General features: G+C 58.0%; 1 protein-coding gene across 1 annotated transcript; it reads left to right on the top strand.

The window, feature by feature from the left end:
• The first annotated feature begins 230 nt into the window (after positions 1 to 230).
• Positions 231 to 26,484, top strand: Parp1 (poly(ADP-ribose) polymerase 1). Its single transcript, XM_042701207.1, has 23 exons — positions 231 to 458; positions 4,423 to 4,588; positions 6,819 to 6,934; positions 9,264 to 9,478; positions 10,625 to 10,724; positions 11,787 to 11,903; positions 12,341 to 12,517; positions 13,549 to 13,693; positions 14,943 to 15,083; positions 15,622 to 15,861; positions 15,940 to 16,008; positions 16,146 to 16,278; positions 16,665 to 16,860; positions 18,089 to 18,217; positions 20,310 to 20,393; positions 21,219 to 21,341; positions 21,739 to 21,867; positions 23,408 to 23,506; positions 24,051 to 24,203; positions 24,760 to 24,887; positions 25,287 to 25,348; positions 25,668 to 25,782; positions 26,074 to 26,484. Exons 1-23 carry the CDS (start codon positions 339 to 341, stop codon positions 26,153 to 26,155), a joined length of 3,039 nt encoding a protein of 1,012 aa, XP_042557141.1. The 5' UTR covers positions 231 to 338; the 3' UTR covers positions 26,156 to 26,484.
• Positions 26,485 to 27,533: the final 1,049 nt, after the last annotated feature.

Consider the following 27,533-nt stretch of genomic DNA (forward strand, 5'->3'; position numbering starts at 1 on the left):
GGCGCACGCGGAGGCCGAAGCCCGGAAATGGCGCCGCCGCCGCCCGCAGAGGAAGCGCGCGCCTCGGGCCCCGCCCCGCGCGCCTGAGGCCCCGCCCCGCGCGCCTGAGGCCCCGCCCCGCGCGCCTCGGGCCCCGCCCCGCGCGCCTGAGGCCCCGCCCCGCGCTCGGAGGGAGGGGGCGTGCCCGTCGCCAGGCATCACCAATCTACCGCGAGCGGCCGCGACTCGGCGCGCCGGGCGCCGGCGGGAACGCACGCGCACGAGGGGCGGCGAGGCGGCGGCTGCGTGTTTCCAGTCGCGGTGTGGGCTGCGGGAGCCTCAGCGGCACGAGCGGAAGGATGGCCGAGGCCTCGGACAAGCTCTACCGAGTCGAGTACGCCAAGAGCGGGCGCGCCTCTTGCAAGAAATGCAGCGAGAGCATCCCCAAGGACTCGCTCCGCATGGCCATCATGGTGCAGGTGCGGCCGGGGGCCGGGGCGGGGGCTGGGGCCGGAGGACGGGGCGGGCCGGGGGCCGGGGCTGGCCGAGGCCGAGGGAGGGGGCCGGGGGCCGGGGGCCGGGGCCGGGGCCGGAGGACGGGGCGGGCCGGGGCCGGGGCTGGCAGAGGCCGAGGGAGGGGGCCGGAGGCCGGGGCGGGCCGGGGGCCGGGGCCGGGGCCGGAGGCCGGGGCGGGCCGGGGGCCGGGGGCCGGGGCCGGGGCCGGAGGACGGGGCGGGCCGGGGGCCGGGGCTGGCCGAGGCCGAGGGAGGGGGCCGGAGGCCGGGCCGGGGCGGGCCGGGGGCCGGGGCTGGCAGAGGCCGAGGGAGGGGGCCGGGGCTGGCAGAGGCCGAGGGAGGGGGCCGGAGGCCGGGGCGGGCCGGGGGCCGGGGCCGGGGCCGGAGGCCGGGGCGGGCCGGGGGCCGGGGCTGGCCGAGGCCGAGGGAGGGGGCCGGAGGCCGGGGCAGGCCGGGGGCCGGGGGCCGGGGCCGGGGCCGGAGGCCGGGGCGGGCCGGGGGCCGGGGCTGGCCGAGGCCGAGGGAGGGGGCCGGAGGCCGGGGCCGGAGGACGGGGCGGGCCGGGGGCCGGGGCTGGCCGAGGCCGAGGGAGGTGGCCGAGGCCGAGGCCGGTCACAGTGCTTGCGGCGTCCGCCCGTTGCTCCAGGTCCGGGCGCCGCGGGGCCCAGGCAGCCGGTTCTCGCCCCGCCCGGCCGGCCTTAGCGGGGATTCGCCGGTCCTGCAGGAAAGGCCCGGGAACCGGAGCCCGGCGCCGGCGCCCCAGGCTTTGTGGAGCTCCGGGGCGGGAGTTCCGGCGCCGGCCGGGGCGGGGCCTCGCCGCGGGCGCGGGCCTCGGGCGCGGGAAGCCCGGAGGCGGCTCCCCGTCGTCTGCCGGCTCGCCGGTGCTCTGCTCAGTTCTGCGAAGCTTCGCGAAGCGCCGGTTTCTGCCGGGGCCCGCGGCCGCCCCCAGGGCGCAGGCGCGCTTCTGCAGCCGTCTGATTGGAGTCGGCGGTGCGGGGGCTTTAGGAGAGGTCGGGGGTCTCCGGGGTTCCCCGAGGCCTGGCGGCCAGCAGGTGTGGGGTGGGCCGGGCGGTGCCTGCCTCCCAGGTCTGCGCGCATTTGTCTGCCCGACCCGGCTCCTGCAAGCTCCGGGCTAACGGCCACGGTCATTGCTTTGTCCCTGTCTCAGGAGTGACCTGAGGCGCTTAGTGGGCCGCCAGCACCTGGGTCGAGGAGCACTTGGGGCGCTCCCCTTCTGCTCTCTCGCCCGGAGGGGCTGTCATTTTTGAGGCCTCAGGGTTGGCTCCACTCATCTGCACAAGTCCACTAAGCCGTGTCAGGGCTGGGCAATGTCCCCATTCCCGGGGTGGCAGGAGACGCAGCTAGCGTGCCTTTGCTTTGTTGCTTAAATCTGAGATTGGAGGAAGTAATGAGTTGAACCTGGACATGAGTGGGGACCCACATAGGGATCTTTCCCACGTAGAGAGTGGCAAGCCCTGTAGTGTAGTTCTATAGCTGATCCTGGGCATTGTGCCCACGAGAGGACCACTCTGGGGACAGCTCTGGTGTGTGAGGGCTTGGTAAACAGTTACCTGGGTTGATGGACAGGTTAGCCTTTGTGTGGGACCTCGTTCCTGGGGTTTTACCCGGTAGCAAAACTTGGGGTTATTCAAAGTAAAGGTGGATTTTCTGTGGTGGTTCTTGGGAGTTTGTGTTCAGAATTTAAAGTTGACCACACAGCTGTGGTTGGGTCTTGGAGGAAGCAGCTGTTCATCTGGGTGTGTGAAATTAAATCCTTCCTTTACATTTGTAGGGAAGGACTTTCTGCTTAGGCCCTTTGGTAGAGCAGCCCTGGAGGGAGGGGCCGGCCCAAGGCTTCCCGCTGGTCCTGTGGGTGTAGATGAGTGGTCCCTCCAAGGCCCTGAGCTCTCCCAGCCCACCATCCCCATCCGTAATCTGATCTGTCTGTGGTTAGCTGGCTGTTGGCCTGGGAACTGGATGAGGGATGTTGGCAGGAGGTAGGTGCTCAGTGTATGGGTTCACAGTCCCTGCACCCCTGGTCATCATCGTGGAGATGCTTCTTGCGACCTTGGTCTGTGCTCTGCTGTCCTCTAAGCTGTGTGTGTGTGTGTGTGTGTGTGTGTGTGCGTGCGTGTGTGTGCATGCATGCCTGCATGTGCCTTTAGCCAGCAGCCACAGCGTTAGACCCAGGTGCTGTAGGTGCCAGCCCTGGCAGAGCTGGGTAGGGCCACTACAGGCATGGCCACGGGATGGCCGGGGCCTCCCATGGACCCTGGGCCTTGGGAGAGCTTGAGAGCTGGAACACATCCACCCAGAAATGCCTTTTGCCGTCTGGTGGGGGACACCAGGCCTTGTCCCTCCTTTCTTGGCTGCAGGGTGGGCCTTCAATGGCCCTTTGCCTGCAGCTGAGCTAGGCACACCTCTGAGCCAGTCTGAAACACAGTAGAGTCAGCCCGCCCAGGCACGCCTTCACGGAGACCCAGGGGAAGGGAAGCACTGAGTGTGGTCTGAGGTCTGAGGATTGTGGTTAGCTTTCCAGACCCAGAAAAAAGCCGTTCTGCCTGCAGTCAGCCTGGCATGTGAAGGTCCTGAGCGAGCTAGAGCGTTTATCTGATGCTTTCTTCTGCACTGCTTTCCCACCACGCCACGCCAGCAGACATAAAAAATGGTGTTTTTGTTTTTTGTTGTTGGTTGTGGAGCTTGAACTCTGGGCCTGGGCGCTATCTCTGAACTCTTCAGCTCAAGCTGAGCATTCTACCACTGTTGGTTCATTGGAGATAAGAGTCTCACAAATGTTCTTTGCTACCTAGGCTGGCTTTGAACTATGATCCTCAGATCTCAGCATCCTGAGTAGCTAGGATTGTAGGTGTGAACCAACAGAGCCTGGCAAAATATAATGTTTGTTTGTTTGTTTTTATCTATCTTAGGGCTTGAGCTCAGCGCCTCCGCTTTGTCCCTGAGCTTTTTTTGCTCCAGGCTGGTGTTCTTTCACTTTTAGCCTCAGCTCCACTTTCTGTTTTCTGGGGGTTAATTGGAGATACGAGTCTCAGGGACTTTTCCTGCCCAGGCTGGCTTCAAACCAAGATCTTCCAATCTCAGCCTCCTGAGTAGCTAGGATTACAGGTGTGAGCCGCCGCCAGTGCCTGGCTGGTGTTTGTCATTAATGCTGTTTTACATTGGTGTGCCCTTTTCGCTTCCTGTCCTTTTGAAGCGTTCTGGGGCTACTCTTGGTTGTGCTTTTGTAGGCGTGTGTGTGAGGCGGGGGGGGGGGGGGGGCTGGTTGTGGATGCCCCTCAGCTGTCAGTGCCCGCACCCTCTCCTCCTCCCAGTCGCTGTCAGCTGCTACTGAGCTACGGCTGTGTCACGGCAGGGTTGACTGCAGCCTCAGTGTGCCGCATCCCACCATGCAGAAGACGCTGCCCTGCCTGTGCCGCTGCCGGCCAGCCTCGCTGCTCGCCAGTGCTCCTGCCTCCCTCTCGGCAGCAGGATTGAGAAGTGGTGCTTTTCCTGACCCACTTTCTCTCTCTTTGGCATCTGGGTCTTGCGTTCTCAGGACTGTGCTGCAGGGCCCTTGCTGGGTCCCACAGGCCTCTGGCATGGGTGCAGGCCCGGGATGCCGGGGATTGCACATGGCTCTGGCGGCAGCAGGCCCCTGCCCTGTAGTGCTGCACACTGAAGGGGCGCCGAGGCCACGGGGCGCACCGCGCCCCCAGACTGGGCTCAGTAGCGGTTCTCGGCCGTCAAAGCTGGAGAAGAAATGTGAGCACTGCTCTGTTGCTCATCCATGTGTCGCTCTCGAGGTAGCAGATGAAGGACCCAGGCCCCTCTGTCCTCCGGGCACTGAAACCAGGTTCCTTGTGATGCCCAGGGCTGGGGGCAGAGTGGACAGCAGCCAGCCCAGGCTAGCGGCCTCTCTGGTTTCTTCTAGTCGCCCATGTTTGATGGGAAGGTCCCCCACTGGCACCACTTCTCCTGCTTCTGGAAGATGGGCCACTGCATCCGGCAGCCGGACGTGGAGGTGGACGGCTTCTCCGAGCTGCGGTGGGATGACCAGCAGAAAGTGAGGAGGACCGCGGAGGCCGGGGGAGTGGTTGGTAGGTACAGCAGCCCCGGCTGCCCCCACCCTGCCTGCCTGGGCGCTGTCCCTCAGCTCTGTAGCTCAAGGCAAGCGCTCTGCCACTTGAGCCACAGCACCACTTGCGGTTTTCTAGTGGTTCACTGGAGATGAGGGTCACGGGCTTTCCTGCTAGGACTGGCTTTGAACGGCGATCCTCAGATCTCAGCCTCCTGAGCACCTCGCTAGCCTCTCTCTTGTTTAAGAACACAACACCTATTACTTGGTGATTATCATTTCATTCTCTCCATGCTTGAAGTGCAGTCTAGATTTATGTCGTTTTGTTTTTAGAGCAGTTTTAGTTTGCAGCAAAACTGAGCAGAATATCCCCTGTGTCTGACGGTGCCTCTCTGGTCTACCTGCTGCAGCTGGTACATCTGCAGTCTTGCATGGTGTTCCTCGCTTTGGATGGTGTGGGGTAGCATGGCCACGCCCCAGTCAGTGCTGAGATTGGCACCTTCTGGGCTCAGGTCAGCGTCCTCCCTCTCCAGAAACCCTGAAAACTACAGTTTTTTGTGCTGTCTTTCCAGTTTTCCCTTTTTATGTTCTGGTTCTCATCATGCCAGGTACTAGCGAGCAGCTCGGGACAAAGCTGTTAGACGCTGTCTTAGTACGCTGGATTCTAGGGCAGTGGCAGAGGTTGGTTTGTCTTTTGTTTGCAGTACTGAGGATTGTGCGGCCTGCTACACGAACCTACACAGACACTGTGGCTAACTACATTTCCTGCCCTTTTATTTTGAGGTAGTATCTCACTAAGGTGCCCCAGGTAGCCCCAAGCCCTTCAGAGTAGCTGGGGTTCTGCTTCCCATATATTTTAGTTTTTTCTAGATTGCTGCTGATGGCTAATACAAGGTGACTATATACAAGGGAATATACTGTGTCATAGAGGGAATGACAACCAGGAAAGAGGTACCTGTGTTCTATAGAGACAGTCTCCACCAAAAACAAAATTGGTTTGGCCAGTTGTGCATTTGAACTCGGGGTCTAGGCACTGTCCCTGAGCTGTTCTGTGCAAGGCCAGTGCTCTACAGCTTTGAACCACAGCTCCACTTCCCGTTTGTAGGTAGTTGATCGGAAATAAGAGTCTTGTGTACTTTCCTGCCTGGACTGGCTTTGAACTGCAGTCCTCAGATGTCAGCCTCCTCAGTGGGATGATGGGAGTGAGCCACCAGTGCCTGGCTTCCAAAAATGTTTTTGGCTTGGCAAAAAATATTCCGCTGATAGGAAATCCACAGCCACAGTAGTTAAAGAGACATCCAATAGTACAGCCTCCTGCCATCATCTGAGAATCCGCGGGAGAGGAAGGGGGAGGGGAAGGCTCTTTCTGTCTCGTCTGGCATGGCCCTGACTCCCAGGGCTGTCACTGCTCTGCCCTTGGGGTGTGGGTTCAGAGCCTCCTGGTATGGCTGCTGCCCGCGGTCAGGTGCCGAAGCCTGGCCCTTCCCTGATCCAGTACAGGGTGGGGGAGAGGGAACAGCTGTGGCCTTAGGCCATTGGTCCCTGTTAGCTTACTGGGTCTGCCTAGAGTTTATCCTGGTGTGTGGTGTGAGCTTTATCTTTCTGGTGGCAGCTTGATTTTCCCAGCTCCATTGATTGACTTGGTTCATCTTCTGCACGGATTCCAGAGGCTTCTTCTACAAAAATCTCAGTAGTTTAGGTCTCTCTCTCTCTATTTTTTTTGTTTTTAGAGCTCTTTGTGAGACTCCCACATTGCTGAAGACAGTCTTTCTTTGTGACGACTGTGTCGTCTTCGTTCTGCTTATCTGCTGTCTGTCCTGTCCTGATGGCTGGCGCTGTGCTCTCCATCACACTCTACTTATCATGTCTGCAAACTAGCTGAATGCCTTAAACTTTCTCAGCAGCTTTTGAAGAAAGTCATGTGCGACTGTCCTTGTTTCTCTGCCCAGCTGACTGACCCAGTTTGCCTTGTTGTGGTGCTGTTGAGGCCTGGGCTGTGCGTCTCTGATCAGTGCTCTTCATAGAGAGGGCTCCAGAGGAGCACAGCGGGAGTCAGGCCACTCACGCACTCGGAAGCCGCTCTCTTTATTCTCTGCTGCCCTGCTGAGCAGCCACCGCTGTTACAGGGGATGAGATGTGTCAGTCGTGGTTGCCTGGAGTGCAGGCGTCTAGTGGAGAGATGGAGAGGGAGCTGGGCATTGGGAGCAACTTGCGAGCTCCTGCGGTGAATACTGCCGTGTGTTTGACTCTAGGCAAAGGCGCAGATGCAACAGGTGGGAAGGCGGAGAAGATGCTGGGCGACTTCGCAGCAGAGTACGCCAAGTCCAACCGAAGCACGTGCAAGGGCTGCAATGAGAAGATAGAAAAGGTGAGCGGTGGGTACCTGAGCTGGGTGCAATTGTGTTGGCCACACCGCTGTCTGCAGGAGAGACAGAAGCAGGGGTCACGAGCCAGTGACCCATACCCGTAATCCTAACTACGCAGGGGAATGAGATCTGGAATATCAAGTTTGTGCAGAAAAGTCCATGAGACTTCATCTCCAGAATAACCAGCCAAAAAGCTGGGCTAGATGCATAGTTCAAGTGGTAGACCACCAGCCACGAGGCCTTAGACCCTGGTACTGTCAAAAAATAAAAAAGTGGGCTGGGAAGGTGGCTCAGTGGTAGAGCGCTTGCCTTGCATGCATGAAGCCCTGGGTTTGTTTCCTCAGTACCACATAAGCAGAAAAAGCTTGAATTGGCGCTGTGGCTCAAGTGGTAGAGCTAGCCTTGAGCTGAAGAACTGAGGGACAGCGCCCAGACCCAGAGTTCAGGCCCCACAACTGGCAAAATAATAAAGTCCTCTTGGAGACTGGAGATGGAAAATGCCCTTGTCGGCAGGCTTGTGCCTGTGGGCACACAGTCCTCAGTGTATGGTGGCCTCTGGAGCGGTCTGGAGAACGAACGTAGCCCAGTAGGTATGTTGGGCTGGAGGGCAGGCCGCACAAGCGTCCTGCTGAGGGCATTGTCCCCTGGTAGGAGCCTCTGCCATCTCCTGTCTGATCAAAGGCCTCCACTTACCAGCTGCCCTGCCAGTTCTGTCCCTGAAGACTGCCGGCCAGTCGGATGAAATGGATGGCTGCCCAGGAAGCCAGGGTAGAAGGTACCCTGTGCCTCCCGGCACACACGCATCGGCTCAGTTGAGGATTTGCTGAGAGTTTCTGCCTCCCTAAGTATTGTACAGCTCATTACTCAGCTTCTGTCTCTGACCAGACACCTAAGAATACCTAAGATCATTGTCTTCAAAGGAGGAACGGGCTGTTTTGGTTCAAATTTTTAGAGACCTTAATTAATTTATTAATTTATTGTGCCAGTCCTGGGGCTTGAACTATGGGCTTGGGTGCTGTCCCTAAGCAGCTTTGGCTTAAGGCTAGCACTTGAGCCACAGTGCCACTTCCAGCTTTTTCTGAGTAGTTTATTGGAGATAAGAGTCTCATGGACTTTCCTATTCGGGCTGGCTTTGGACCATGAGCTCAGATCTCAGCCTCCTGAGTAGCTAGGGTTATAGATGTGAGCCACCAGTGCCCAGCAAGGAGTTCAGTGGTTGCTTGGCCCTGTTGCTCTGGGCATGTGGAGGCACAGAGCTTGGCAGGCGCAGCAAGTAACTTGTGCAGCACGTGGCAACTGGGAAACAAAGCCCAGCAGGCCAGTTCCCTCCAGGGACATGCCAGTTCCCTCCAGGGACATGCCAGTTCCCTCCAGGGACATGCCTCCTGCTGGATGCCCCAGGGACCTCACTGCCTCCCACAAGGCCCCACTTCCAGGGCCTGCCTCTAGTTACCTAACCTCCTCCCACCAGACTCCACCTCTGAAAAGTTCTACTATCTCCTAGTAATAGGTCTCTCCATCTCCAGCAGCATCTACAACTGAGAACACTATCTACCCAGAAGGGTGAATTGTGAGGGTGGCAATTCGAAGGCAGCCTGGGCAGGAAAGTCCTTTAGACTCTTCCCTCCAATTAACCACCAAAGAAATCGGAAGTAGAGTTGTAGCTCAAGTGGTAGAGTGCTAGCCTTGAGAGAAAAGGCTCAGTGACAGCGCCCAGGCACTAAGTTCAAGCCCCAGAACTGGCACTACAAAACCTTAAGGTCCCCTTGCTCCGACGGGTGCCAGATGCCACGGGCTGCTGATTGGCCTGAAGCAGAGTTTTGCATGTCAGCAAGCGTGTGTTGCGTTCTTGAGGCTGTCGCCCCCCTAACTAACTAGAATTACAAGCATGAGCCGCTGGTACCTAGCTTAACTGCATTTTGTTTTGTTTTTGTTGGGTGTGGGGTTTGAACTCAGGGCCTAGGCACTGTTCCTTAGCCTTTTTGTGCTCTACCACTTGACAGAGGGAGCCACTTCCGGTGTTTTGAGTGGTTCATTGGAGATAAGAGTCTCATAGGGACTTCCCTGCCTAGGCTGGCTTTGAACTGCAGTCCTCAGATCTCAGCCACTTGAGTAGCTAGGATTATAGGCGTGAGCCACCAGTGCCCAGCTTGCTTAACTGCTAACATTTTAGATACACCTAAGGGTTACCTACCATCCTGAGAGCCTGAACCTCCCAGTAGCACTCAAGTTGCCAGCTAGGTCTTGTCCTGGTCCCAAGTTAGGGCCCATCCAGCCCCTCCCGTTCGTTTCACAGCGGTTCATTTCACACTTGCGGTTTTTTTCCTGCAGGGCCAGGTGCGCCTGTCCAAGAAGATGTTGGTCCCAGAGAAGCCACAGCTGGGTATGATTGACCGATGGTACCATCCAAACTGCTTTGCCAAGAACCGGGAGGAGCTGGGCTTCTGGCCTGAGTATAGTGCCAGCCAGCTCAAAGGCTTCAGCCTTCTTGCCACAGAGGACAAGGAAGCCCTGAAGAAGCAGCTGCCGGGAGTCAAGAGTGAAGGGTGGGTGGAGCGCAGTTGGCGCGTGGGACCTCGGGGGTACGTTTCCCTCTGCTGACTGCCAGAGAGCCAGGGAGATGGCAGGCCAGGGTCACTCCTGGGAGCCAGCCTTCTGTCCCCTTGCGCAGGTCAGTGGCCATGTTTGGCCCCCCCTCCGCTTCTTAGCATTCCACATCAGGTGTTCGGAGCCTTTGCCATGGTGTGGGATGTGTTCTGTCGTCTACAGGGCTGTGTTGATGGACAGGCCAAGGGGGCGGAGGGGGGGGCAGGGGGCCTCTGGATGCTGGTGTGCCGCCTGTGGGGCAGCCGGGGCGGTGGTCACCGGCAGCTGCCACGCACCTTCCCACTCATGCCACAGGCCGCGGGGCTGACAGCCGGGTAGCAGCTGGAGGAACCCAGCGGCCTTACTGCCACACCTGGATTGGTCACCCAAACTTGGTGTGCCAGCTGCACTTAGCCGACTGCCTGTGGCTGTAGGGCGTGAGTGGGAGGGCGACTGGGGCTTGCGTGTGACCAAGCCTGCCAGCAGCGCTTGGCCTCTGTTCTTGATTGACTCTACAAGGCAGCGCCACCTGCCCTATGTTCCACACCACTGGCTCCGTTCTGGTGCTCATGTGTCTGTCTGCAGCTCCTGTCTGTTTTGGTTATTCCAAGAGATGAGCTGGGGTGCCAGGTGCTGGTGGCTCACGCCTGTCATCCTAGCTACTCAGGAGGCTGAGATCTGAGGATTGAGGTTCAAAGCCAGCCCGGGCAGGAAAAGGCCGTGAGACTCTTACCTCCAAAAAACCATCAGAAAACTGAAGTGGCACTGTGACTCAAGTGGTAGAGCGCTAGCCTTGAGCTGAGGGACAGCACCCAGGCCCAGAGTTCAAGCCTCATGACCGACAAAAAAAAAAAAAGGGAGAGAGAGAAAGATAAGGAGCATAAAGTAGGACCTGAGCCCCTGGTCCTGTCCTGGCTGCCCAAGGCTGGTGTGGCCCTCAGGCCTCCTTCCTCCCTGGCCGCAGATCCTGTTCTGGGCCGGATGGAATCTCTTGGAATGCAAGAGCAGAGGGGGCGCTGGGGGCCCGAGCTTCTCCTGCCTGGCAGTGGGAGTGTCCCCGGGTCTCAGGTGTCCGTTGAGTGGCCAGATCTGTGTCTGTGTCTCAGGAAGAGGAAAGGAGATGAGGTGGATGGCACAGATGAAGTAGTCAAGAAGAAGTCTAAGAAAGAAAAAGACAAGGACAGCAAGCTGGAAAAGGCTCTCAAGGTGGGTTCTAGAACTGAGTTCTCTTCCTCATCAGGAAGGGGGCCCTGAGAGGGTGGTCTGCTTACCAGGGGAAGCTTTCCACAGCGAAAGCTGGCGGAGGGCCTGGGCTCTCCTCCCAGCTCCTCTCCCGCCCCCAAGAAAACAGGTTTGACTGGGGAAAGAGCCCATACTAGGCCACAGGTATCAGACCACCGCATGGAGGTGGCACAGAACCCCACATTGGACCCCTTAGGCATCACCGTGTCTTACGCCTAAACCGAGTTTTAAGTGCAAAGGTGACTGAGGCTCTTCTTCAATAGGTGATTTGAAGAAAGCTTTTTCTTAGTTTAAAGCAGTTTTACTGAAGGGATGGGTGGTGTATATTGAGGGGGAAGAGATTGCCCATTAAATCAGTGGTCGTGAACCAGAGGTTCATCACTGTTGGAAAGGCCCGTGGAAGCAAAGTAAAAATTTAATCCTTCAGAAAGGCTGGATGTTGAGAACTAGGTTTTTAGAAACATGGAACTCGAGTTCCATGCGCCATCTGCTGGGCTCCTGTATGAATATTTAGGTTTTCCTGTTAAAAACTCAGAAGCCCAGAGCTGTGCTGCCGGTGGAGGGGGAGTTGGAAGAGTCAATTGCCCCCGAGCCTCTACTGTGCTCGCACCCTTCCTGGTGCTGCTGGTGTCCGTTGCTGGTGCCCAGCGGTGCCCTGTATGGGGAGCAGTAAGGAGGACATTGTGCTGAGCGTGCTTCAGCAGGGCACTAAAAAGGCAAAGGTAGCTGTGGCAGAGCTCCTGCCCCTTGGTCTCCAGAGTGTTCTGGGGTGGCCCTAGCCAGATTGACTAATGCCCACGGAAGGTTTTCAGCAGCAGAGTCCTGACAGGGGGTGTGGGGGGGTGTTAGTCCAGCTCTGGGAGGGTCAGCCTCATTCACAGGGATGTGGCAGAGGCTCCACCCCAGCTGGACTCCTCATTGAAAAGGGCAGGTCTCAGCCACGCGTGGAGGGGCATACCTGTAACCCCAGCACTCTGGAGTCTGAGGCAGGAGAGCTGGGAGTTCAGCTGCAGGTCTCTTCTCCAGGCCCAGAATGAGCTGATCTGGAACCTCAAGGACGAGCTGAAGAAGGTGTGTTCCACCAGCGACCTGAAGGAGCTGCTCATCTTCAACAAGCAGCAAGTGCCGTCGGGAGAGTCTGCGGTGCGCTGCCTTGAGGCTGGGAGGCCTGGGCCCCTTCTCCCCCACCCCACCCCAGTGGGAGGCCCTCTCCCTGAAGCTGGTGGAGAGCCAGGCTCCGCCCTGCCTGCCCTGCCTGGGCCTCAGGTGGAGCAGGTGGGCGGGCTCTCTGGGCCTACCACCGTTGCCAGAACATTCACGCCATGTGCTTTGGCCTGAGCGCCCTGCTTTGCTGCTTCTGCCCTGGTTCAGGCTGTCCTGAGACGGCATCCGCCAGCCCTCGGTGCTCTGGGCCCTTGTTCTCCAGATCTCCAAGGTGGAGGCCCAGGGGCCTCTGCACTGGGCGGGGCAGGACCCCCCCCCCCCCCCCTTCCCGGCCAGGTCCTCTCTCCAGAGAGCAGGCTGTTAACACTAGCTTGCCTCCCCAGCGCTCTGCTCCGACATGTTCTTTGTGGCTTCAGATCTTGGACCGAGTTGCAGATGGCATGGCGTTCGGGGCGCTCCTTCCCTGTGTGGAGTGCGCGGGCCAGCTGGTCTTCAGGAGCGATGCCTACTACTGCACCGGAGACGTCACGGCCTGGACCAAGTGCATGGTCAAGACACAGACCCCCAGCCGCAAGGCGTGGGTGACCCCAAAGGTGAGGGTCCAGAGCACCTCAGTATCTGTGCAGGACACGTGCTCCTTAGGGCTTCTCCACGCTCCGGCCATCAGACTGGTCTGCCCCTGACCCTTGCTGCCACCTGCACACGGTGGGCATCCTGTGAACACTCCTCACGGCCTCGCTTCACTAAGTAACCGCACAGTCCGCCTCCTGCACTCTGACCTGGGGGGCTGCCATGAAGCAAGCCTGACCTTCCCACGTCCCCATCCCCGCCCCTACCTCTACGCCACACCCCTCTTAAAGCTCTAAAGGCTGTCCCTGATTTCTCACCTTTCTGACAACACAAGTCTTCCCAGCTCTTGTGTGGTGGCGTGGCCTGCTGGTGGTGGTGTCTGCTGGGAGCAGTGATAGGACGGGGAATGACGAGCTGGTTTCTATTGTGCTTGCCAAGTGTGGCGGGTCTGTCTGTTCATAAGGGGCTTGTGCCGATGCTTCCTGCCCGCCCGTGCGGTTTGGGTGTTCTGACTCTTGCACCCACTTCTTCATACCCGTCCCCCCAGTGTTGAACACAGGCCCTTGGGTTTTCCTGGACGCTGCAGTGCTCTGCCCTGCTCCCACCGCTTCGCGCCCCACGTGTCCTCCACAGCAAGGAGGGTCGAGGTGCTCTGCGGTGTTGGTGTCCCTGGCCTGCCTGCTGGCCCGAGCGTCCCCCCCCCACTGTAGCCTCCCTAGTTGGCAGCGCCGCTCCTTTGTGCCTTTCTCAAGGGCACAATGAACGTATGGTGCCAAGCGGGCCCTGGGCATCTACCAGCAGCCACCCATGCCTCAGCCGCCGCCACTGAGCTCCAGCAGTGCAGACCCGACCCTTGTCAGTGGGCTTGAGGCAGAAGCCCGCAGGATCCCCTGGGAGGGGCAGCCGTGCCTGGGCGTGGTGATAAGTAGTGTTCTGCATTGTTTTCTTGATCACATTGTTCTTTGTTACCGGATTGGCATGGACTAAATCCTGGTCTGTGGGGTGGTGGTTTCATGGAAGCTGTTTCTCAAAACCTAAAGCTTTTATTCTTTAGGAATTCCGAGAAATCTCTTACCTTAAGAAACTAAAGATCAAAAAGCAGGACCGCCTGTTTCCCCCAGAGACCTGTACCCCCACACCAGCCGCACCCCCTCCCTCCTCAGCCTCCACCCCCATTTCTGTGGACTCCGCCCTGCCAGGTAAGCTCAGGGTACCCTGCCTTGCCCCCAGCCCTGGGGTCTCCGCCCTGCCCGCCACCGCCCCTCCATGCCCTCGGTCCCCAGGGGCATAAGCTTAGCATCCCAGAGGAGGGGCAGCTCCAGCGGGCAGTGGGCAGTCTCCTCTGGTCTCCGCAGGCCTTGCCTTCCTCCCTACCTGGCCAGCTGCAGGGTGTGCCGTGTGCAGCAGGGAATGGCTGGCCAGCCTTGGTCTGGTCCAAGCCTGTGGGGACAAGAAGAGAGAGTGCTCTTCTGAAAGAAGAGACCCCTGCCGTGCGCTGATGGCTCACGCCTGTAATCCTAGCTACTCAGGAGGCTGAGATCTGAGGATAACAGTTCAAAGCCAGCCCAGGCAGGAAAGTCCGTGAGACCCCTATCTCCAATAAACCACCAGAAAACCAGAAGTGGCACTGTGGCTCAAGTGGTAGAGCGCTCGCCTTGAGCTGAAGAGCTGAGGGACAGCGCTCAGGCCCAGAGTTCAAGCCTCACGACCGACAAAAAAAAAAACACAGGGGTCTCTTTTTTTAATCAGACACAGCCTAGTTGGGTGGGTGGAGCTTTCTTTCCTGGAGGACCTGGGGTTCACACAGGTCCGTCTAGCTTGCCCGGTGTCAGGCAGTGTGGTAGTCAGTACTTTTCCCCTGGCAATTCCAATGCATGCCTGTGGCTTTTTCTCGAGATGGGGCCTGCACCAGCAGAGTGGCAGCAGGGCTCGCCGCTCGCGTGGGCCTGGTTCTGGGGCTATCTCTGCACTGCATCCTGCCTGCAGCAAGAGTGCCTGGCCTAGCAGGGCCTCCCGCCACTGCCCTCCCGCTGCTTTGCCTGGGTCGGCTTCGCTCAGCCTGACCAGCATGCTGTGTTGATGAACTATCAGCTGTGTCTCATTTATAAATAAGAATAGTAGTTTGTTCTTGGGAGGTGGGAAGAACAGAATAAGAAATTGGGGACTGCCCTCCTCCTAGCCCTTCCTCTTGTGGCCACCCTGACTACGGGCTTGCCTCTTACCCGGCCTGTCCACTGAGGGCCTTGTGCGGCCTTTCCTCTGCCTGCCACTTCTGTCCTCGCAAGGGGAAAGCCTTCAGTGGGTGAGCGCGCCGAGCCAGCCTGAGACCCCGCACCTGCCCACACTTCTTATGGGCTCGCTGCTGGCTCGCTGCTCGGTCTTCCTGCCTGTCTCCTGGGAAGCATGCACAGCATGTGCCCAGCCTGATGGTTCTCTTCTCCATCCCAGATAAGCCTCTGTCCAACATGAAGGTCCTGACACTCGGGAAGCTGTCCCGGAACAAAGACGAGGTGAAAGCGGAGGTTGAGAAGCTCGGGGGCAAGGTGACGGGGACAGCCAGCAAGGCCTCCTTGTGCATCAGCACTAAAAGTGAGTGCGGTGCCCTCCGCTGTGCTGGGCCCTCCGTGCTGCCGTTGTAGCCTGCATCTGCCACGGCTCAGAACTGCACAGGGTGGGCGTGGATTCTCTGCCAGGCAGAAGTTTATGCCTCTGGGAGGCTTTGGAAGTACTAGGGGCATAGGTTTCTTTCTAGCTGCTTTTGACTCGTTGCTACTACTGAGGGTGAAATTCAGGGCCCCACATGTGCAAGGCTAGTGCTCTGCTAGTGCTAAGCTCTTTGCTGGGCCACACTCTAGCCTGTTCCTTGGCGGGAGTGCTGTGCTGGAGATGTCTGGGTTTTCAAGACCAGAACACCCATTTCCCATGCCCTCGTCTGCAGGGCCTATTTCTTGGGAACACCTGCTGGTGCCCCACACTGGGCAGCTTGGCTGCCGAAGCTGAGAGGGAATGACTTGGAAGAGACGGGGAGGAGGGTCGCGGTTTGGGGAAGTACAGTGCTGCAGTCATAACCAAGATCAGGCGCTGGTTTTAATTTACCACTTACGTTTTTCTTTCCGGTTTTGAACAGAGGAGGTAGACAAGATGAGTAAGAAGATGGAGGAAGTAAAAGAAGCCAACATTCGCGTCGTGTCGGAGGACTTCCTCCAGGATGTCTCCACCTCCACCAAGACCCTCCAGGAGCTCTTCTCAGTACACATCTTGTCCCCCTGGGGGGCAGAGGTGAAGACAGAGCCTGTGGAAGAGGCCCCGCGGGGGAAGTCGGGTGCCGTGCTCGCCAAGAAGAGCAAGGGTCCTGCCAAGGAGGAAGGTGAGGCCCGGGATGCATGGGAGCACCATCCAGCTCCTCCAGAGGGATTGAACCACAGCGTTTCTGTCCCCTCCCAAGGTCCGAACAAGTCTGAAAAGAGGATGAAGCTAACTCTTAAGGGAGGGGCGGCTGTCGACCCCGACTCAGGTGAGTAGTATGCGGTAGCGCCCGTGCTGGCCAGCAGGAAGCTGGCCCCACCCCCAACAAGCTGGGACCCCTAGGACCCCTCCACTCTGCTGAGAGCCACAGCCCTCTGAGGAGGGGCTGGCTCTCCTCCTTGCCAGGCCTGGAGCACTCTGCACACGTCCTGGAGAAAGGCGGGCGGGTCTTCAGCGCCACGCTGGGCCTGGTGGACATCGTGAAAGGGACCAACTCCTACTACAAGCTGCAGCTGCTGGAGGGTGACAAGGAGAACAGGTGTCGGCCCAGAATCCCGCGGGGCGGGGGGGGCTGTCCTTTGTCGCTTGCTGTCGTGAGGAGGCTGCAGGGCTTGGGGCACACGCCTCGCCTCCAAAAACCACGCGTGCGAGCGGAGGAAGCCCTGGTCACGGCGGTGGCGCCAGTGCTGTCAGTCACCAAAGGTACGAGAGCTCCTCGTCCTATGTGTTATAGTTCCTGACACAAGCTTTGGCGACTCTGACGTTTTTAGTTTTATCTCCGACCCCCTAGTTAGTACAGTGATCTTCAGCGTTTTTGTAAAGCTCTTTGGCGGTGAGGCTTACCCAGCATGCACCGGGCCCTGGGCTCCGCCCCAGCAGCAGGAAGCCACCCTTCCCCAACCACCTCCCCACCCCCACCCCCAGGTACTGGATATTCCGCTCTTGGGGCCGCGTGGGCACGGTGATTGGCAGTAACAAACTGGAACAGATGCCATCCAAGGAGGACGCCGTCGAGCACTTCATGAAGCTCTATGAGGAGAAGACAGGGAACGCCTGGCACTCAAAAAACTTCACCAAATACCCCAAGAAGTTCTACCCTCTGGAGATCGACTATGGCCAGGTAAGACGTTTACGCTGTCTACTCCAGTAAGAGGAAGGGGCTGCTTCTGTGAACTCACCCGCGGGTCAGATGCCCGTGAACAGTGGCAGCTGTCGAGTGCAGAGTTCATACTAGGCCACAGAGATTGTTCCCGGAGGAGACACTTCTCATCGTAATACAAGGCACGCTGGGTCGGTGCGACAGCTCAGTGCAGCAGCAGCCTCCCCACACGGACACTAAGCCAGCCGCACCTGAGGCTCACGCAGCCGACGCCAGGGGCCGAGAGTGCAAGGTTGCTTCCACAGCTTCGGACAAGCCACAGGATCGAGTGTAGAAAATCACTTTTAGTGAAGCCTGAGAGGGAGCCAGGCACCGTGGCTCACACCTGTAATTCTAACTATTTGGGAGGTTGAGAAGATCCAAGGGTCGCAGTTCAAAGCTGGCCTCAGGAGGAAAGTCTGAGATTCTTGTCTCTAGTTAACCACCAGAGCCAGAAGTTTAGCTGTGGTACAACCAGAAGTTTAGCTGTGGTACAAGTGGTAGTGTCAACCTTTGAGTGATAAAAGCTAAGGGGCATCACCCAGTCCTTGAGTTCAAGCCTCAGTACAGGCACAAACAAAAATAATAATGACAAACACATTTTGTTGTTGGCCAGTATCTCGCTAGATAGCCCAGGCTGCCTCCTCAGGCTTCCAAGTGCTGGAATTACAGGTGTAAGCAGCACACCCAGCTAGTCAGACACTAAGGAAGGCTTTGAGGTGCTTCCAAGAGCTGGAATTAGAGGTGTGAACAGCACACCCAGGTAGTCAGAGACACTGAGAAAGGCTTTGACGTTGCTCCCAGAACGTATCTGGGGTAGGATTGCAGAGGTGGTGTGCTCTGCCAGGGCTGGCTTTTACTCCCAGTGTTACCTGTCTGGAGGTGAGGCTCCTCGCACAGGTGCTTTATATTCGCTCACCTCTTGGTTGAAACCTTCATCAGAAAGCAGTTGCTTTTGAGACAAGGTCTCACTGTGTAGCTCAGGCAGACTCAATTCAAGATCCTCTTGTCTCCAGCTCCAAAATGCTAGGATTAGAGCCATGCCCTCACGGAAGGCCTCCAAGGAGGGGTGAGCAGGCATCTGGTGGCAGGCAGGCACTTGCTATTGGCAAGCCTGTGGAGCTTCTGGCCGCAGCAGTGCTTGTCACAGGGGATGCTTGCCGCAGCTGCCCCACAGCCAGTGAGTGACCGGGTCTGGTCTCTCCTGAAGGATGAAGAGGCAGTGAGGAAGCTGACAGTGAACCCTGGCACCAAATCCAAGCTCCCAAAGGCGGTGCAGGAGCTGGTCGGGATGATCTTTGATGTCGAAAGCATGAAGAAAGCCATGGTGGAGTATGAGGTAGGCACCGAGCTGGCCAAGACCTTGTGCCTGGGCCGCAGAGCCTGCTTTTTGCCAAGGGTCATCTGATTTGCCGTGGCAGCGCTGTAGGGAGCAGCTCCTGGGCCCCGTGCCCTTGCACATCCCGGCATTGTGTTGGCCTGCTAGAGCAGAACGGCCAGCTGGGGTTGCCACCGGTCACCAGCACTGTGCCAGGGGATCGAGCTCCTCCAGAAGACGCGCGGGGCTGTGGTGTCGCTGGTGGTAGAGTGAGAGGCCAGGGTGGCGGCAGTGCCTACGCGCCATACCCGCCACGGCTCTTCCCAGAGACGCGCGTGCGGGGACCCTGGCACCCGGGCCCTGAGGCTCCCACAGCAGCGGGGGTGAGCTCCTGGGTGGTACCCGGTACTGCACGAGGCTCCCGTTAATGAGCCTTCCCTGACACCATGAGCCCATTCCACTGTCCTCCCGTGTTCCCTCCCCGCAGCCATGGGGGGGGGGGGGGGGGGAACGGGTGTCGAACCTGGTCCTATAAACGCCTGGCAGGCACCTTCTCCCCGGCCCATAGATACTGGCCCGCCCAGCAGAGCTGCATGGACAGTCAGCCCCTGGCTCCTCCGCTGGGCAGTGGTCAGTGGGTCCAGCCACTCCATCCCATCCCCATTCCCCCCCCCCCCCCCCCCCCCCCCCCCCCCCCCCGTCTGGGAGGCTTGGTCATTGGCATGCCTTGTGGTGGGTACCAAGAAAGCAGGGAAGCGGGCGAGTTCAGGGCCGTTCCCAGCCTGCTCTGCTCCCACATGCGATTCCCACATACTCTCCTGGTGTCAGACCATGGCAGTCTGCCGACGGCGCTGCTGGTTTAACACAGGTGGGAAGCTAATAAGCAGGAGAAAGACGAGAGGGCAACATGGGGCACGTGGGGAGCAGGTGCTTCTCCTACACCACAGCCCTGAGCTAGTGCACGTCCATGTGCCCAGTGCCCTGTGCAGGTGCTCAGTGCTGTGCATGCGGCCTTTGCCAGAACTATGGGCTGTGTGTGGATTTTGACAGGTCTAGTTGAGGCGACTGGGTCTCCCCTTCATCTGTATAAGCGCCAGCATCGACGACGCACTCACTCACTGCTCCAGTACTTGTCCCTGGCCCAGACCTCTTCCCAGAAGCTTCCAGCATCTTACTGGGCAGTGCCATCTGTTGCTCTGCGAAAGGGCTGCAGGGCCGGGGCACAGAGAGGGTGTTGGAGAAGCACAGCGTGTCAGCATGCCTCGGGCTCAGACAGAGGTCTTGGCTTTGGGCTGAGCGGGCAGCACAGGCCGGACCACTAGGAGGGAGGAAGGGTGGGGGGGAGGGGTGCATCTGGAGTGGTGGACACTTCACGGGCGGGGAGAAGCGGGTGCTGTGGAAAGCTGGACACTTCATGGGGGCAGGGAGGGGGGGGTTCCTTAGCTTTCCATCCCTTTGGCAGAAGACCTGAGGAGATCACCTTACGAGGAGAAGTTTCTCTGCGCAGTTTCAGAGGCTCCATCTGTGGTCACTTGGCTCTGTCATTGGGGCCTGTGGTGACAAGGCATTAGGGGGCAGAGTGTGCAGTGGCTGTACAGGGGAGACAGGAAAGACTTTGGGGTCATGTCCCAGTGACGAGACCCCATCACCTCTCAACAGTCCTTTAACATGGGTTTGGGGGGGGGGGGGGCGGGTCACTCCAGATCCAAACTAGAGAAGAAACAAAGGTTGAGAATGGTGGCCCGCCTCCGGCCACAGCCTCTCCAGATGCAGTCTCCAGGGCCCGGGCAGGTACACACTTGTCAGTAGCACATTCCTGGGCTCTGGGACGCCAGGCATGGCGGCATGAATGCAGAGCCCGGGGCCAGGCCCTCATTGTCCCTGGGCATTGGCCAGAGTTGCACTGTGCCTTCAGAAGTATTGGAAGTAGGAGCTGCGGCTGCCTTTCCCACTGTCGATGAAGGGAGCTGGAATCTTGGGCCTCCTTGAAAACTCAGTGGCCTTCTGTTGCTTCTCGTGGGGGCCTGAGGGTCTGGAGGGGAGGGGTGCGGTCCGGCTCTCCTGTCCTGGTGCTGCTGAGCCCCCCACTTCAGAAGGGACCTCTGTCTCCCAGATCGACCTTCAGAAGATGCCCTTGGGGAAGCTGAGCAAAAGGCAGATCCAGGCAGCGTACTCCATCCTGAGCGAGGTGCAGCAGGTGAGATAGGGTGTGGGCTCCCCCAGCTGCCCGCCCGCAGGACGGCAGCGACACCTGCTCAGTGACAGGCTCGGGAGGATGGGTGATTTTCAGTACCAGGGATTGCCACAGCTTTGCAGTAACTTCAGTTACCACAAGTCATGAACTCCGTGTAAATTGTTCCTCCTCTTAAATATGTGATTTTTGTTTTGTGTGTCCTTAAGAGTTAGACTGAGACTGAATGCTGATGGCTCCCACCTGTAATCCTAAGACTCAGGCTAAAATCAAAGCCAGCCTGGCACACAAATCTTGAAAACTCTCATCTCTAAATAAGCAGCAAAAAACGAGCAACTGGAGGGGTGGTCAAGGGGTAGCGCTACGAGCAGAAAAGCTGGATGGGAGCGTGAGGCTGAATTTAAGCCCCACTGCTGGCACATACATGTGCACATGCGAACGTGCGCGCGCGCACACACAAAGGCTCAGCTGGACATGGTAACCCTAGTACTCAGGAGGACCATGAGTTCAGGACCAGCCTTGGTTACACTGTGAGACTCTGTGTAAGGGAAGAAAGACACTGAGTGAGTTTATATTGCAGTTGTAGGTGGAAGCCCTCAGTCCCGGGGCCTTTAAGCTTCCTGGAGGGGCACTCTATCACTAAGCCGCACTCCCAGCCCAGCTGAGGTCTTACGGGGCGGAGGCCACAGGGACTGTAGTAGCAGTCCTTTGCATGAGCGAGCTGTCCTGAGAGCTCCTTGGTGAGACCTGGGCGAGGGGGCACTCACTCCCCGCTCTTGTGTGTCCTGACGCTGGTCACTGGCGGCTTGTGTCCCTTTGTCCCTCCCCCAGGTGGTGTCCCAGGGCAGCAACAGCTCCCAGATCCTGGACCTCTCAAACCGCTTCTACACGCTGATCCCTCACGACTTTGGGATGAAGAAGCCTCCGCTCCTGAACAACACAGACAGCGTGCAGGTAGCTCAGGGCCCGGGCTGCGGCTGGGCACGGCGGCCCCTGCAGCAGGGCCACTTCCCCATCCTCCTCTGGAAGTTTCAGCTTACACTGGTGAACAGCGGGGCAGACCAGCTCTGCCTGACTCCTGTGCTATGGTTCCACCTCCACACAGGCCCGCGTTCCCAGCTCAGCAGTGTGCACGTGGCGCCCTTGGTTCTGCCCGTGGCCCCTGGCATCCTCATGCTTGCAAACTGGCAGTTCTGCTGTCTTCACCCCGTGGGCAGCAGCATGGCTAGCTCCCCAGCAGTGCCTGAGGGTCCTAGTCCCACATGGGGGCAGGGTCTCTAGTCTGTTCAAGGGTCAGGGGCCTGTTTCCTTCACCTTGGTGCTTCATCAAGGTCTTAATTCTGTCTCCCAGGCCAAAGTGGAGATGCTGGACAACCTCCTGGACATCGAGGTGGCCTACAGCCTGCTGAGGGGCGGGTCTGATGATGGCAGCAAGGACCCCATTGACGTCAACTACGAGAAGCTCAAGACTGACATTCAGGTTAGCAGCGCAGCTGGGCTGGGCTCACCGATCTCAGTTCCCACTTGCCCAGAGCTGCTCCAAGACCCTCCAGCAGGGCTGGCTTCCAGCCAAGGGCTTTGGATGACTGGCTGGAATGCCCTCATCCTACTGAGCTTGGTGCCCAGACTTGGGGGTTTTGCCAAAAGTTCGTTTTCTTCTCAATTTTCTGAAGTGGAACTGCTCGGCTGGTGTAAGGAAAGCAGTATTTGGGGTTGGTGTTCTCCAGAGCACAGGCTGCCTATTGCCTGTGTTGTCTCTCGCGTGTGGACACCAGGCAGAACTCATCCTGTATTAGCCAACCACACAGGGGCATGGGCCTCTACTGCTGGCCTGGCCCAGAGCTTGGCTGCGCCTTTGCCCTTCACAGCCCTGTGCATCCGCTTCCTTCGCTTGGCTCTGCGGACCCAGAGCCTGGGCTCCTTGCTTAGGACACACCTCGTGCTTTTACCCACTGGTGCTATTCTGATGGAAAAGTTTGGGGGTCTCAGGAGAGACTGCAATTTGAAAGTTCTTTTTTTGGGGGGGGGTGTCCGGTTGTGGGCCTGAACTCTGGGCCTGAGTGCTGTCCCTCAGCTCTTCAGCTCAAGGCTAGCGCTCTACCACTTGAGCCACAGCGCCACTTCCAGCTTTTCTTTTTGCTTATGTGGTGCTGAGGAATCGAACCCAGGGCCTCAGGCATGCAAGGCAAGCGCTCTATCACTGAGCCACCTTCCCAGCCCCCATTTTGAAAGTTCCAAAACAAGGTTGTTTCAATTGAGAGACCATGAAAAGGACCAGAATTCCTAGGCTTCCCAGAGTGCATATCAAAATGAAAGCGTGCAAGCACATGCGTGCCCTCGGTGCCCAGGGTTATCTAATGTGCCTTAATCACTGTGACACTTGTGGCATGCTAGAGCCAGCTGCAGAATGCATGGCCCTGCGAATTCTAAAGACTGGGTGAGGCTGGAGTGCCGCTCAGTGGTAGAGCTGCATGCCCAGAGCCCTGGGTCCCATCCAGCCCCACGAGAAAGCAGGCAGGCACCTACGCCCTCCCCCCTGTCCTCTGCATGGGTAGTGCACATTGGGTTTTATCATCCATGAGCCCTCTCCTGTTCTAGAGTCCTGGTTCACTGACGATACTGACATCTCAAGCCACTGGAGTTTATTTTTTGTCTGTTGTGGGGCTTGAATTCAGGGTCTGGGCGCTGTCCCTCAGCTCTTCAGCACAAGGCAAGCACTCTACCACTTGGGCCACAGCACTACTTCCAGGTTTCTAGTAGTTAATTGGAGATCTGCCTGGGCTGGCTTTGAACTGCAATCCTCAGATCTCAACCTCCTGAGTAGCTAGGATGAAAGTTGAGCGGCCTGGGACTGGCCTGGCTGGGCCATGGGGTTTTAAGACGGAAGGGTGCGCGGGTGGGGCAGAAGCCCGGGCCTCCGGGTGGACGGCCCCGCGCCTGGCCCTCCTCCACTGCCCCTGAGCTGCGTTCCCCTGCGCTCTCATGTCTCCTTGCTCTAATCCTTGAGGCCTGTTCTCCAGGTGGTGGACAAAGATTCTGAAGAAGCCGAGATCATCAGAAAGTACGTCAGGAACACCCATGCGACCACACACAACGCCTATGACCTGGAAGTGGTGGATGTAAGACTTCTCCCGCCCTGCTCGTCTCCCGCCTTCCCTCCCACCCGGCCAGCCTGGGCCCGGGAGGAGGCACCAGCTGCCTTCATCAAGTAGAGGAGGTGGCTTACTGGGCAGCAGAAAGTTACTCTTATCTTTGAGAGTGGTTTTTTACTTGGTTATAAGGATATTTACTGTCCACAGAACTAGTTTTAGAGTAAGAATATGGTTATTAGGAACTAATTTATCATGACTAAATTAGCCAGGCATGGTCAAAGCACACCCATGATTCCAGCACTCGCCCAAGGCAGGAAGACAAGCGTTTGAGGCCAGCTTAGGTTATGTAAGAGTCTGCCACAACTGAAGAGAAGTGTTCTTCGGGGGCGCCTGTGTCACACCAGTGCTGCTTCTAACAGCCACTCCCTGCTGGTGGAGGCCCTGGGTGGGGATCCTTCTGGGAGTGCCTGCCACCCTGCACAGTGCTGGCTCCACCCGCTAGAAGAGCAGCGGTCAGCATCTGCAGCTCCCGTGTCCAGGAGCCTGAGAGTCATGGCTTCTCCCCTCCCAGATCTTCAGGATTGACCGCAAAGGAGAGAGCCAGCGCTACAAACCCTTCCGGCAGCTTCACAACCGCAGGCTGCTGTGGCACGGGTCCAGGACCACCAACTTCGCTGGCATCCTGTCTCAGGGGCTGCGGATAGCCCCCCCTGAAGCCCCCGTGGTAGGTGCTGGCCTGTGGGATGCGGGGAGAGCTGGACCACCTGTGGGTCTTCAGCCACAGATGAGCTTATTGTTTGGCTGTGGGTGCCACTGTATCGTGCCAGTCCTTTATCCTGTACCAGCCTCAGTCTCTGGAACAGTGTCCAGGAGAGGCGTCTCAAGTGGTAGAGCACCAGCCATGAACCAGAAAGCTAAATGAGAGCCCAAGTACCTCAGTCAGAAAACATGAAGGGACTGAGTGTCCAGACCAGGCTGCTGGGATCGTTAATCGGTGGTGTTGGTAGGCAAAGAACAGACCTTCCAACAGTCCTGGCCGCCATCAGCAGAGTGGGTAGATAGTACTAAGCAAATCCTCGTGCAGACAGTGTCAGCTGAAGATTCTAGAAGGGTTCAGCAGGCAAAACCTTACAGGTGGTCGCGTGGGGGTGGGCACTAGCCAGGCCCTCATGGGCCCACAGGCTGGGGTGGATGTGTGTGGTGGTACAGGGGTGGAGGGTGGCCGTGTAGAACTCCCCCAGCTGGCCCCAGCATTGAGCTGCCCCCTTCTGTTCCTCCAGACAGGTTACATGTTTGGGAAAGGTATCTACTTCGCTGACATGGTCTCCAAGAGTGCCAACTACTGCCACACGTCTCAAGGAGACCCCATCGGCTTGATCCTGCTAGGAGAGGTTGCTCTGGGAAACATGTGAGTCACCTGGCCCTGGACAGAGGAGAGAGGACAGCAGCACAGACCCCATATGTGTTAGGTGAAGGGATCCAGAATAGGTCTGCACCATCAAGGGTCAGCAGGATGTCCCCACCTCCCCGCTGCTAGAGTGAAAGGAAACACCACTCGGACCCACAGTCTCCATAGCAACCCAGTGTGGCTGCACTGGGCTGGTCCACCTGATCCCGTCTAACCGGAAGAGCCAGACCATGTGATGGCTGTGGCCTGGCAGTCTGGTTGGCAGCTGCCACTCAGAGGGTCCTTGAGGCAGTGTCATTGGGCCCAGCACGTGCTTAGCCAGAACCACCTGCTGGACCTGGCACGCGGGGGGACGGTCCCCCGCCTCTCCTGCTGTGTGACCAATGGCCTTCCCCACAGGTATGAGCTGAAGCATGCTTCACATATCAGCAAACTGCCCAAGGGCAAGCACAGTGTCAAAGGTATTGTCCAGCTGCATGGCACCCTGGGAGTCGGGGTCAGGGCCCTCCAAAGGCTGTTGTTGTTGGGGCTTCGTTTAAGCCAGGCATGTGGTGCCTTTGGGTGTTGACGTCACTGTACTGCAAGAGGGAGGGGCCTCCGGTGTGATGCTGGATGGCCGGAGGGCCATCCAGCATGGAAGCAGGGGAGCTCTGCTTTCAGCCCTCCAGATGTGCTCCGGGTCTGCAGGCTGGAGCATGTGGCTCCAGCACGGAGTAGGCCTTGCAGCTCGCCATTTCCACATCCTTTCTCAGCTCCTAACACTTGGCCTCTGTCTCGCAGGTTTGGGCAAAACAACACCTGATCCCTCTGCCAGCATTACCCTGGACGGGGTGGAGGTTCCCCTCGGGCCAGGGGTCTCCTCGGGTGTCAGCGACACCTGCCTGCTGTACAATGAGTATCCTTTCGCTCCAGTGCACAGTACAGTGCCGTGGGGCCCCGGGGCTGCTCGCACCGGGTTCTGCGGGATGCCTGGTACGCAGCTCCCAGCTGAGCTAGGTGCCTGTGTGCCGGCAAGCCTGGTCCCCAGGCTTGAGCCTCCCTCCTCTCCACAGACCACCAGAGCCATTCCCGCACTGCGGCCATGTCCTGCAGTAGCCAGCCTGTGGTTAGAGCTGGAAGGCCTTAGGTTCTCTGGGGAGGGAGGGACACAACCGCACCATTGGCTCCTTGACCTGCTCCCCTCCAGGTACATCGTCTATGACATCGCTCAGGTGAACCTGAAGTACCTGCTGAAGCTCAAGTTCAATTTTAAGACGTCCCTGTGGTGAGGAGGGAGGTGGCACTCTGCTGTCTGCCGGGCGCTAGTGTGCAGGGACTCCGCAGCTGCAGAGCTGCCTCTAGCCCAGCCCTGCGCAAGGGTTTTGTATGAACAGGTCCAAGAGTTTCAAGCCTTTTTTGTGCTGCGCCAGGGCCGTGTCCTGCCCTGGCACAGATGAAGGTAGAGGAGTCCCTACACCAGGGCCCAGCATCTGCCTCCCTGATCCCCAGCGAAGGGAAATGTGCCTCCTCCCTTTTCCTACACATTAGTCTTTAGTTTGATTTTGGCAAACTGTTAAGCATTTATTTTGAGCTAAAAATAAAATCTAATTTGGTACTATGTCCTTTCCTTTTTTCCATCTTGGACTCATTGCCCTATCTGGTTGGTAGCTCTGTATCCTTTGCTTTGGTGAAGGACACAGGAAGACAACAGGAGGAGAGCAGATCTTCCTCCCACGAGTCTTTGTTGTTGTTGTTGGTCATGGGGCTTGAACTCTGGGTCTGGGCGCTGTCCCTCAGCTCTTCAGCTCAAGGCGAGTGCTCTACCACTTGAGCTATAGCACCACTTCCAGTTTCCTGGTAGTTAACTGGAGATAAGAGTCTGCCTCCTGAGTAGCTAGGATGCCAGGTGTGAGCCACCGGCGCCCAGCCCCACAAGTGGAAACTCTTAGTATATACTGTAGCGAATGAACAGTTGCACTCGGAATTCTCCACTTGCCTATGAGCAGTTTTGTCTTCCAAATTCAGACCAAACTGAGGAAGCTATACACGGGTTTGTAGTCGTAAAGCACACATGGTTTCTGCACACCTGTGTCGCCTGGGCAGTGCGTCATCACGTGAGATCTGCAGCCCCTCAGCGCCCGCGTTCTCCCTCACTGTGCCATGTGCACTGTGGTTTGGGGCCACCCCGTCACACCCTCTAGGGGTAGGCGTTTGTGTGGGACTTCTCTGGAAGCCAGGCATCTGTCACTTCAGCCTGTCACAGGGGCATAGGAAGTTCAAGGCAGAAGATGGAATCACAGGCCAGAGAAGGGAACCTGCAAGTGGGTTCTGGAAGCTTCCTCAGCAAAGGAGAGGTAACAGCATGTGTCTCCTATCAGAAGTTGCACTGGCATTTTTTTTTTTCTTAGTTAGGGAAACAGTTGCAGGACCACGTCTGCATTGGAAAGTTCTCATGAACCCAGCCAGCGGCTGGCATGAGTGTGATTTGGGTCACAGTGGATGTTTGCCAATAGCAGTGATGCCTATGAAGTACCCCAAGTACCTTTAACTTACATTTGTGCCCTCAAATTCCTCACTTAGCTCAGTGGGTCCTTAACTCCGATATAAATCAGGGATCAGGCTTGCAGGATTGAGCCCTTGCATTCCTAGACCATCTGAGCCTTGGTT

Source organism: Dipodomys spectabilis, unplaced genomic scaffold (genome assembly GCF_019054845.1).
Source record: "Dipodomys spectabilis isolate Male_0828 unplaced genomic scaffold, ASM1905484v1 ptg000288l, whole genome shotgun sequence".
In the NCBI taxonomy this organism is placed as follows: Eukaryota; Metazoa; Chordata; class Mammalia; order Rodentia; family Heteromyidae; genus Dipodomys; species Dipodomys spectabilis.